The following is a 12767-nucleotide window of genomic DNA, read 5'->3' on the forward strand; positions in this document are numbered from 1 at the left end:
GAGATGACAATACCATATGCATGACTATATTTGGTACAAGGGTTCCAGTACTATTTCCAATCAATCAGGGAGAACGCAGGTATTATGTTTTCTTCCTATTTATAGTTTACTGTTTACCTCTTGATTTTGCCAATGCAGATTCATAGAGCATCCCCATGATTGAATAACTGTAGTATTGCTCACAGTATGTACCACAATATCATCAGATAGAAAGCACATTCATGTAAAGAAATTACAATTCGGCAAAGAGAGAAGGATCTCTTAAACAAATCTCTTTCCATCTCTTTGCCCATCCTGTTTTAATTCTCATAACAAGGAAGAAAAGTTATATAGTCTTGACATAAAATCCAATGCTTTTAAAAACATAAGCAAGCTTGGAACATCGTCAAAAATCGTTATTGTAGGACGCTGACAAATCTCACCCATCAATATGATGGTAGATTCACACATTAGTGTACATCACTTTGCTATATCTCCCATGTAGAAGGAACTCGACAGTAACCTTTCTTTTGCAAGTGCAACGGTCATCAGATATTCAGATCCTGTTCGTAATGAAAATTCCAAACAAAAAAATGTCAGCCCGACTGTTCATTGCCTAATGTTCAAAGCTGCTAAAAAAAAGAAAATTTTAAGCGATGAAAACTGCAAGTAAGGGCCTATACGTTCACCTGGAGGTGGCATAATGGGTCAGGCAGATCGTAATGGGTTAGGGTCAAAACAGGTAAAAAGAATTGCAGACGCGTGTTCGACCTTCCTTAAAGCCACTATTTTCTTAGTTATTTCAATTTTCTCTATAACAAAGATTATTACAATAATCATCTTTATTTTTATTAGTAAAGATGATTTGAGAAATTTTTAGCATTATAAATGCACTTGGGCTAAATTGACCTTTTGGCCCATTTGGTAGTTTTCCATTTACTCTTCCTTTCTAAATTATTCATTTGACCATAAGAGATGGTACATTACCCAAATTAGCCCATTTATTTGTAAATGGGTCAAGAATATGAATATCCATCTCTAACTCCATGTATACAACTGAAGAACTCAAATATTAGAGACAATTGAAGGACCCATTTACAACAGTCCAAGACTGCATGTTTTGGGTAAAGAGATCACCAGTAACTTGGAGTTTAAACAGCATTTACATGGAAAATATTGCATTCTATGATATTATAATATTTGAATACTTCAATTTGAAAGAAATAATGCAATGGTAATTATTGAGAGCATGATGTGTCTAACCTGCGCAGACCAGACACCCTGAAACCACTTAGAGATGCATAGTTCCTATATTCGAACTCACATTTCCAATAGCATCAGCAGAGTTTCCATGAACAGGTGAAGCTATCACATTATCCTGTGTACATTTCCCTTTAAAAAAGTTCGAGTTTACTCCATCACTGCTTCTTTTTAAAGTAGGGTCCAACCGTTCAAAGATTCTAGCAACTCCAGCAATTCCTGCACTCATTTCTCGCTGAACTCCTCTACTTAATTCTTTAACTGGACTATTTGTAGCCAGTAATTTCTCCTTTAAACTTTGGGTGCTTTTTGAGATTGAGTTCTTATACCTGCGAGGGTGCAAAAAGATCTCAGGGCTCCAACAAAAAAGGATAAACAACATCAAATTAAATCCTGTTCAGATAAAAAAAAAAGTTTAATATTTGTATACCTGGCTGAAGCAGCAGAAAACTTGGATTTAACAGACTCGGAGAATGCATGCATATCAGCGGCTATGGGTCTTCCTGGGCTACCATTTGGTGACTGGCTATTATGAACTCTGCATTATGGTCCACATAAGTTACAGAAAAAATTATTGGAAAATGTGGCAAAGGAGCACCACCGATATTAAATCTCAGTTTAGCAAGAACAAGCATAAACATCTTCAAAGATTAATACTTGCTCGCTATTAGAAGTAAGGTTACCGTGTTCTGATATTACAATTCAGCATTAAGTTAGAAGGAACTAAAGGATTCATGATTGAGGGGTTAGAAAATAGGTCAAAATGGGTAACTGCGGTACAGGTTTGATTGAGTTGCGATGACTCGGAACACTTCGTTCAGTATTCTAAAACTCTTGATAATTATTTAGTGTTTCAAATGTTATTACAGAAGCCACATTGTACCGACAAAATTTTTATGTCTGATTATACAGACATGGGAAGTCTTCTGCATGCACTTTGAACAACTTTCAATCTGTTTGACCCATTTCCTCGTTTCCTTTTTAGCTAACCTTTAGTTTATTTTAAAATTCCAATTTAGCCATAGGAGATAAAATATAGATAGTGAGATGATGACATATATCTACATATGAAGCAAAGTAATAAACAAACCAGTATACTATTATGAAGCACACATTGATGGGATACCTAGATTTGATTGTGCAATCTCTAGTGCCAGGAGTCACAACAGTGGTGGATGAACCAGCAGAAGGTGAAGTTTGATCAATAGAAGTGGACATCGAGCTAGAACTCGCTAAAGTATCGTGGGATGAAGCATAGCCTAAACTGTGAAACTCTTCAAGTGGGGTATATATTTCCTGCCGAATTGGCACATCTGCTGTAGAAGGACCAATTCGTGAAAGTCTTTCCCTGTTCCTTCTCTTAACATAGCGCATACTGCTAGCTGACTCAAAAGTTCTAAAAACTTGCTCGTCTGTATCAGAATCATCATATTCGACAACCTGAGATAACACTTTTACTTAAAAAAACGAGGAAAAAAAAGTCAAAGGGAAAGGAAGGGCCATAGAAGTATAGGACATACATGATCAACTTGACGATCCACGGATATATTATGAACCTTAAGCACAGACCTCCCCTTTCTTTCATCCTCCACCATAGATAGAAGCTCTTGACTAAATTTCGACGGATAAAATAATATTCAACTCAAATTAATATAATTACCGACTTTTGTACAGTAAAGGAGATTCTAAAACTCTTATTGAGTGCATCTACAACTCAGTTACCCGATCAACAGATGCAATGAGCTAAAATAAAAAGATCAAATAACTAATGTAGTACTACTCTACTTCACTAGTATGTATGTACCTGGCTGGATCTTTTAACACAATCACCTGCCAACATATTGGGCATTCTTGGCTTCTCTGTGACCTGAAGTGAATGAATTTCCGCCAACAACCAGAAAGTAATAGTATAAGGTCATCAAGCAAGCAATGTGATTATTTTAAGAAATAGTAATATATTTTCAAAAAAAAATCGAAGTTTAAGAACGTATCATACCACTCAAGGATACACTGAAGATGAAACTCATGCTTGCAAGTTGTCACCTGGGTTTGGGCAAATAAACATACAGATACATTATCAAAAGTAGTATCTACGAAACTGTTACATCTACGGATATCTATCGTTTTAAGACAAAGGCCATTGGGATGAAAAATTAACAAGTACCCGACTACCGGGGATACTAACATTCAAACACAATCAAACCTTTTTACCAAATACATGTATATAAATATATGTAATAGTGACCACATAGAGTTATCCCCAATGTACTCTTTACATAGCAGATCATACACAATTATCACAGATCAGCACATAGTCCCACATTCTTTTTCTTTTTCTTTTTCATTATTTAATTTCCAAGTGATCAGATTTCAGACAGAAAAAAAAAAGATGAACATTTAAGAATTTCACAAAGTCCAAATAACAGTAATCTTTACATAAAAAAAAACTTACAGTAAAATCAAACCTACAAAATAAAGAGTAAATATAGATAAAGATATATATATATACATACAGTGGGGGGGTTATGATGAGAATCAAAAGAATCAAGACAAATACTGCAAACATCTTGTTGATCATCATCAATATGCATAATGGGTTTATCTGCTGTTGCCATTGATGATGATGATGATGATGATGATTCCATGTGTGTGTGTGTGTACAATGCAATATACAAAAGTATATATGGAGAAAAAGAGAGCCGGCAAAGTCAAGGAAAGGAGGAGTTAAATAGTTGTGGAAGATCATTAACAGGAACCCGATTCACACGCACACTTGTTTGAATTTGAATAGTCAACAACTAACCATAACACTTTTTTCTCCTACTGTAATTTTTTTAGAAAAGAAAAAACGACTTTTCTTTAACTTTCCATCTATCTATTAATTAAAAGCAATAAAAAGAAAGGATTTTGGTAAGTATAGGATATATGGTTATTGGTTAATACGGAGTAAATTATTTTTATTGTATATATAGAGGTATCCGCACATTACAACGACAACGATGGCGACGGTGTCGTTGTGGTGGTAGCGTCGGCGAGAAGGGTAGATAAGTATTTTTATTTTAGAATTTAATAGATAGATGGTGTAAATATATATATAAAAAAAATGAAGAGTTAGTGTACGGATCGTCGCAGTGGTTTACACAATAAATCACCTTTTGTCTTTGAACTTTATTAGTACAATTATTGGCATATTCAGGATTTTAAGAGAGGTAATTATTGGCATATTCCGGATTTTAAGAGAGGTTGGGTTTGCCACAGCCCAAAAAGCCGGAGATTCTCGCTAGTTTGAATGGGGTCTAACGGTTTCCCGAATTTATTCTTTGATTCATCAGTTGTAGTCCTTTATAGGATGATAAAGGTCAAGAATCGTCCTTTAGTTTGACGGCCGTCAAGTGTTTTCCGTTAACCTCTTCACGTGACTTACACGTGAGGTTAATTACGTCCTTTAGTTTGAATATTTTTTTAAAAAGTTTCTTTTACAACATATTTTTTTTATATCATTTCACATGTGAATGAAAAAAAATAAAATATGTGATTCAATACATAATTTAAGAGTTCTCGTGATTTTTTAAAAAAATGATTCTCAAAATAAAGAAAGTCTATACATATATAACAGTTAATGACCTCATTTTTTCCTATGATGATCGAAAGAAATATATCAAATTAGTTTGCATTTTAATGTTTTAGTACAACACTGTCAAAGAAAGAGTTAAAGGTCAAAGAAAGAGTTAAAGGTCAAAAAAAAATTTTCCTTCTCTTCATTCTATCACAATCAAAGAAGGTACAAACACAATAAAAACACCCTTTCACATAAAACAACATACAAAATTAAAAAGGTGATGAAATCTTGAGAAGGTACAAGTCTATGTAAGCAATTAGATTGATGGTATATACGACTGCTGCCACCATACGATCGAGTATATATGTCTCCGTTTATAGCATGAAAGGTTGGCAAAGTCTTTAAGGCCTCAGCCAATCCAAGACATCATCATTCCTCTTCCAAACTGTCACATCAATTTTTATAATTATAGTTAAGAGTTCTCATGTTTCTTATAAAAAAATTAGTTAAGTGTGAAACACTCACATATTGTTTTTTTAATGCATAAGATTCATGGGGGCTCAAGCATTTATTCATTAATGAAGAAATATTAAAATATTGTATGTGATGGGTTCCACACCTACGCTTAAATGTCGGACGACCTTATATTCACTTTTCCTATATATATATATATATATATATATCGAGCTTGTAGTGTTTGGCTTATGATGAATACAGAGACAAGAAAGTTATCCAAGTTCCCAGATGAAGTTCGGGCCGAAATTAATTAGCACTTTATGGTTTCTCCGCCTGATATGTTTTTTGAAATGGACATTTGAGGAGGTCTATGTGTCAAAAGAGTTTTCACTCCAAAAAATTTGTGAAAATGGGTATTCCGGTAGTGGGAATACCAGGTTCAAAAATCTCAAGCGAGACCGGTTTTCTCACTACCGGCCTCGATTCGAATAGCGAGACCGGTAGTGGAAATATCGGTCTCGTGGTGAATCTGACAAGTGTACAGGAAGGATGGCAGGCGACATAGTGTTATGGCAGAGGAAAGATAAACTGATGTCCCAATTTTAAGATCCTTAAAAGCTGAAATACATTATCATCTAACGCTAAAGAATAAAAGATGTTTGTTTGAGATTGAAATCTAAAACACAACAATTCTGCTCTTTGCTGTTCAAAAAAGAAAAAAAAAAAGAACACATAAAACAAACAAACACTCTTATTCTGATAAATAGTGAGTAATAACATTGTTTCTGGTAGTAAACTAAAAAAATTCACATTCCCTAAACTACAAAAACTAACTCTTCTTTTAGTATACAACCAACCGATAGCATTAAACATCCATATGTACCCGATAAACTACCGGGACTAGAAGTTGCATTCAACCATCAAAGGTGAGAACCTATGCTTTACCTACACAAAAAAAACAATCCATCAATCTATCTATATTATTTTTCTACTCGTCGAGTCCATACGTCTCTCCAAAATAGTTGTCGACTAACATATTGGCCATTGTTCTAAGATATTCATTTTCATGAAACTGAAACTGTTCCATCGCATCTAGTGGATAATATGGAATTTCATGAAACCATAGGTTCATGAATGGTGTGATATAAAAGCCTTCGAAATACATGTATATATATACATATATATATGAATAGCGAGACCGGTAGTGGGAATACCGGTCTCGTTCTCTCTCCACTAGCTATCTCTTCCTGTACACACTGCCATCCTTCCTGTACACTTGTCACCACGAGACCAGTATTCTCACTACCGGTCTCGCTATTCGAACCGAGGCCGGTAGTGGAAAAACCGACCTCGGTGAGATTTTTAAGTCCGGCATTTCTACTACCGGAATACCCGTTTCCATAAAAAATTTTGGAGTGAAAACTGTTTTGACAAATAGACCTCCTCAAATGTCTATCTAAAAAAAAATTTCTTCTCCGCCTATAGTCAAACTTGACACTAGGGAATGGTCAAAAGGAGGCGAATACACAGTTGACCATGTTTTCAACGGTTTAGCGGTTAGTCTAGTTAGTTTTTGTTTGTTTACAATTAAGTCAAACATTGTACGTACGTCTAGCTAGCTGTTTCTTACGTACATTACTTATACTAGATCATGATCATCATAGATTAAAAATAGTCTATAGGGCGCGTATATATTATTGGTTCGGTACTTAATTATAACAACATTGATTTATTTGATTATGTGTTGTAATAATATTTAGCCAACATGGAGTGATTAATTTGGATATCAATCAACATGTTAACAATACCAAATACATTGGATGGATCATCCCGCTGGTATATATATATAGATATATATAATAATTTCATTTGCCTTTGAAGGATGATTTAAATGATTTATACTTACCACATGCATGCATGCATGCATCTCTATTGATGATTTAATTAAAATTACGAGAGTATGAGTATGTACCCTAGCTATTAATATATTGCAGTAGAGTGTTCCAAAGAAGATTGTGGAGAATTATGAACTTGCTACTATGGCTTTAGAGTACTCCCGAGAGTGTAACAAGGACAGTGTGTTACGGTCCCATACTTATGTAATCGGAATCACCGGCCAACCAGCATGGCCTGCCAGTACTTCTTTCGTTCATCATATCAACTGTTGTCTCTTTAATTATTGTAATATAGAACCTAACGACCAGCTGATTCACCAGTCCTAGATACAATATTCTTATGTATGATATATATATATATATATATATTGCAATAAGATGTATCACATGATCGAGAATATACGTACGTGTATATTATTATTATTATTATTATTATTATTATATTATTATTATTATTATTATTATTATTATTATTACCGCAATCTTCATTCCGGCTTGCTACTATATATATACATATACATACGAGTATATGATAGTAACGTACTCTCAAGTGTCTTGATATCATCTTTTTGACTACATGTTTCCATTGTCTATGTATTTTGATCGTAATATATAATCCTGAACAAACTAATTAAAGTGCACCATTGAGAAAAGACTTATTCAAGAATAATATTAAGACGAGATGCAAAATTAAAAAATAAAAACTTGACTAGCTACTAGACCCGGTACGTACTTCTCCCGCTAACAATTTTACTAATTCTTCCTAGCTAGCTAGTTCACTACTTCAAACGTAAACATGAATTAACTAATAATAATACTGAAAGTCTGAAATTGAAGTTGGGTCTCAAATTTAATTAACGTTCAAACAAAAGTATTGACTTAATTTGCTAATTAATATATAGTAAGTGTAATTAATGAGTAATGACCGGCCATCCTTGTGGTTTGTTATATATTTTTTCACAAACCATGCAACCCTTCACATTTTTATGGTTGTCCTTTTTTTTTCCCTCTATGATGAAACATACAATGGTAAGAATTTTTAATAGTAGAATTAGTTTATACCATAACGAGGAGGAAAATTTTCAAAAAATTGGTAGAAAATTAGTGTTTTTTTTTTTTTTTTTTTGCTAATTATGAACTAAAAAAGATTGTGTCACCATAGCTATCTAGCTAGGTGTGTTTATCAATGGAACTAGAAAGCAAAATTTATAAATTTATGTGTCAACTGTCAAAATGATATATACCACAAGATTCAAGCAATACCTAATATTTCTCTTCTTTTTCTTGAAGTTATTAAAACTTTTGGTTACCAAATCAATATCTCCATCTCATTGGGTGTCCATTTGTACCTAAGCCTTTCTTATGGCACCGCACTTCTATGATCGAATTTTGATTATGGCACCGCACTTCTATTATCGAATTTTGATTTTGGCACCGCACTTCTATTATCGAATTTTCATTATGGCACCGCACTTCTATTATCGAATTTTGATTAAGATAATTTGTTTGTATTTGCTTGTGAGTGTCAAGTGTCTCATTTTTTTTTTTTTTTTTAAAAAAAACATTATAAGCACCTATTAAAAAGCTTCTATTTACAAGTTTTTAACTAAAAACAAGTTATTAATTCGGGTACTACTATTGTCTTCATTTATTTCGACTTTCATAGAAAGGGATTTTCCTCTATAATCTATAGCACACGATAACACTTTCAACGATGTCACATCTTAAAAATGGCCTTAAGACACGTAAATCTTCTAGTAGGCTCAAGATTGATTAATTAAAGAAAATGATTGATCCTCCTAAAAATTTTCCTAAAAATCCTCCTAAAACCTTTAAATCATGACATGTGTTATCCATTGATTTTCTTTCTTAATCTTGCCTCTTGATTTTTTCACACGTCATCATCTCATAATTAGGAGGATCTTTAGACTGTTTAGTTAAAAAAGATTAATTAATCATCTCCCATTCCCTAGTGATATTATTGTTATTAACAATCGAGGTAGCTTACATTAAGTCTTCAACTAGGGCACTTGATTGTTCCATATTCATGCAAGTTGTCATCATCAATCGCATTGCGGGATACCCCTTTGCTCTTTTTAAAAATCCTTCTACAACTACCAAAACTACAAGACATGAGGATTGAATTTCAATTACTTTACCCTTTTAAACATAAAGTAACTTTACTAGATTTAGACTCATATCAAATACACGGATTGTTATAACATATTATTAAAGATAAAATTATATATATGTAATCTTAAAAAAGTAGTGAAAAAACAAAAGAACGAAATAAAATTATGAAAAAGGTATATTCAATTCTAAATAATGTAATGAAATCAAAGTAACCGAATGTAATACTGAAATATTGACAAAAAATGTTTACTTTGTTCGTCTATCAATATCATGTGAAGACTTGCTATTGTAACTACTTTTTTTAACAATACAATAAAAGATACTTCCTGTAGTTTTTGTTGTAATATATATATTTTTATAAAAATTTTGGATTATATCATTATTATTAGTTAGATATATTATTTTATAGATATATATAATCATTGTTAATATGATAAATCATAAATAAAAGAACTTGAATAAATTATAATTATAGTTGAATGAAAACTAATTGTAAGCAAAGTTGGTTTTTTATTTATTAAAAAGATATTTTTAATCATTTAATTAGTTGGATATATGAGATAAACATGATTTTTATATTTTATGTATTATAATTTAATAAAATTATTAGTTAGTTGGATATTTGAGATAAACATGAGTTTTATATTTTATGTATTATAATTCAATAAAGTTATTATTTTAAGAAAAATGTTAAAAAGTGTAAATTGATGATAAAAAACAAAAAAATAGTGTAAATTATATTATGACATAGGTCCTAATTTAATTACGTTAAAGAAATCAAGATTTGTGATTGATCAATTAAGGTTAAACCAATTGTTTTTTAGTCTAGATAAAGATAAAAATCTCAACCACTTACATTTCATAACACTTTCATAATTTTTAATCTCAATTTTACCTCATTTTAATATATTCTTAGTTTTTTTTTAATCCCAATAACTAATTTCATCTGATTAATGAAACTTTTAACCATATAATTTGTTTTACTAGCATTCAATCTTATGATAAAATAAATCACTAGCCTCTGGAGACAGAGGTCATGAGTTCGATCTTTATCCCATGCAAAGGTTGAAGGGCCTTTTTTACTATTTAGGTAGTAAATAGAAGCAGTCTTTCTACTTATGTAGAGGTAAGGTTTGTCTACATTTTAACCTTCCCCATACACTATTGAAGTATTGTGGCTCAAAACCCACAGAAGATGACACTGAGCAATTTCTTCTTTCTTTACTACGCAGAGCAAATAATGAAACAAAGCATAGCAAGATGAGTCACGACTCACGACCACCTCCATTTCATGACCATATAAAGTGGTGCATTGCGAGAATAAGTGCGATAGATTATTACAAATTCTTGTTGTGCACACAGTTGTGTTGTTTCAATAAATATTTTCTTTGAATATATATAAGTTTTAGGTAAAATAAAACAAATATTAATGTAAAACAAATAAAACAATAAGTTTTTTTTTAGCGATAATCACCGTGCATCATAAAAATCATCATACATTAATTACTTCGTGAATCTTCGTGCATCAATTTAACCATGATCTAAGGGTCAAGATCTTGTCTTATTTGTTTTATTTTAATACTTGTTTTACAATACTCAATCCATATATATATATATATAATATGGGAAAAGTAAATGTGTGTTTGTCATGTACCTAAGTTAGGTATAGAACCACTCACATACTAATCTTTTAAAATTTTGAATAAATGATGGCCCCCCATGTATTTTATGGATTAAAAAAATAAGATATGAGAGGTTCTAACCCAAGTACATAACAACCATATACTCCCAACCCTCATATAATATATATATATATATATATATTACACTGGAGTTTCCTTATTTTGAGAACCATTTTTTTTACCATGAGAACTTTTAAATTATACATTTGTTCACATGTTTTTATTGTTCATTCACATTCGAAATGATAGAAAATTATATGTTGTAAAAGAAACTTTTTGAAAAAACTTTTAAAGTACCCTTTTGTGAACTTGTAAATGAATTTACTCACGTTTTCTGTTCACATGTGACAAACGGTAGATAAAAGGTTTTGAAAAAAAAAAATTCTTTTACAATAGATATTTTTATAGCGTTTCACATGTGAAAAAAAATATATTTATATAATCCAATATAAAATTTAAAAGTTCTCATGATTCTATAAAAAATAAGTCATCAAATAAAGGTTCACACTCTAATAATCAAATGTCCTGGTACAAAGATGGACCAAACTGTACAACTTATGTGCTTAAAGTAATGACAGATAATATATAGTATATACCATCATGCGGCCGGATGAAACAAATAACATATCGTTTCCGATAACGTCAAAGTTTATAAAAAATTATACCTAAATTGTACAGTATTTGTTGGAAACACCAATTCTTGTAATCTGTTAAATATTACTGTATTCAAACACAATAACATTACAAAATTAATTAGTATTATAGCTATTACAAAATGCACATGTTTAACGTCACATTCAGAGATCATGTCGTACGTGTTTTGCTTCGCATATTAAGACAACGTGCATAGTGCTCGCACGTTGTGACGACTAGAAGGCGAAGACAATATAAAAGGGAAGGGGTGGTGGAGATCAAGGGAGGCGGTGGAGAAGGAGGGCAGCGGCGGAGAGTGATAGAAGGTCGATAAGAGTGTGTAATGATTAAAGAGAATGATGAAAAGGAAGATATATAAAGGGTTTATGTTTAAGTAAGGGTATTTTGAGGAAAAAAAATATGTTTATTTTCTAATTTTTTTTATTGGAGATTATAGATTATAGATATAGAGCATAGATGATAAGCCTTCTTAATTTGGTTGTATTATGTGCTCTAATAAATAGTTTTTTTTTTAAAGATGAATTTCGCTGTAAACTTTGTGATGCGATTCGACAGTGAGAAGTCTAGCGTACGTTGTTTTAACCGGCTCCTCGATAGAAAGCTCCCTCGAGGTAGAAATGCCTATTTCAAATACCCGATGGGAAAAAAACTCCCTACTAATCCGCCCGAAGGCACGACGATTATAGGGGTAAACTCTGTCTCCTCACAAATTATACATATTTTTAAATTAATTTTAAAGGTGAATATATATATCTGTATCAATATTAAAACAGTAGGAATCCTAGCCTTTTAAGCCATTCTTCATAAATCAAAGCTATGCTTAAATGTTGCCACATATGATTTATCTTATGTGGCATTTCCATGTTTTTTTTTAAATTATCATTTTTTTTTATAGAAAATATAGTATAAGTTAGAATATAGAAACTATAAGATTGGATATATCATATATGAAAAACAATATCTTTATGGGATTGATCAACATTAATTTGGCAAGAATATTACAAATCCACAAATTCTTACATATCCTTTATTGTTGTTGTTGTTATTATTTATTTATTTATATTTATTTATATTTATATTTTTAATAAAATCGTCACTTTGTGCGTACTATTACAAATTCTATATTAACAAATCCTTATATTTGTTAGA

At 31.7% G+C, this 12767-nt stretch overlaps 1 protein-coding gene across 1 annotated transcript; it reads right to left on the bottom strand.

Annotated features, from left to right (window-relative positions):
• Positions 1–189: 189 nt before the first annotated feature.
• On the bottom strand, positions 190–3942 carry LOC122595119 (E3 ubiquitin-protein ligase RHF1A-like). The gene is made up of 8 exons (XM_043767433.1): positions 3753–3942; positions 3236–3282; positions 3044–3106; positions 2760–2850; positions 2366–2679; positions 1670–1777; positions 1243–1568; positions 190–542 (listed from the first exon to the last, which is right to left on the bottom strand). The coding sequence occupies exons 1-7, from the start codon at positions 3882–3884 to the stop codon at positions 1271–1273; spliced, it is 1053 nt and encodes a 350-aa protein (XP_043623368.1). The 5' UTR covers positions 3885–3942; the 3' UTR covers positions 190–542; positions 1243–1270.
• Between the last annotated feature and the right edge of the window lie 8825 nt (positions 3943–12767).

The sequence above is a fragment of the Erigeron canadensis genome, chromosome 4, assembly GCF_010389155.1.
Source record: "Erigeron canadensis isolate Cc75 chromosome 4, C_canadensis_v1, whole genome shotgun sequence".
NCBI lineage: Eukaryota > Viridiplantae > Streptophyta > Magnoliopsida > Asterales > Asteraceae > Erigeron > Erigeron canadensis.

Excerpts from the sequence above, each read along its gene's own strand:
- LOC122595119 (XM_043767433.1), bottom strand. The coding sequence starts at position 3,884 with ATGGAATCATCATCATCATCATCATCATCAATGGCAACAGCAGATAAA. Across the intron at positions 2,851-3,043 it reads GTGTTAAAAGATCCAGCCAG|TCAAGAGCTTCTATCTATGG; the intron begins GTACATACATAC and ends GTCGAAATTTAG. Across the intron at positions 1,778-2,365 it reads GATTGCACAATCAAATCTAG|AGTTCATAATAGCCAGTCAC; the intron begins GTATCCCATCAA and ends ACCATAATGCAG.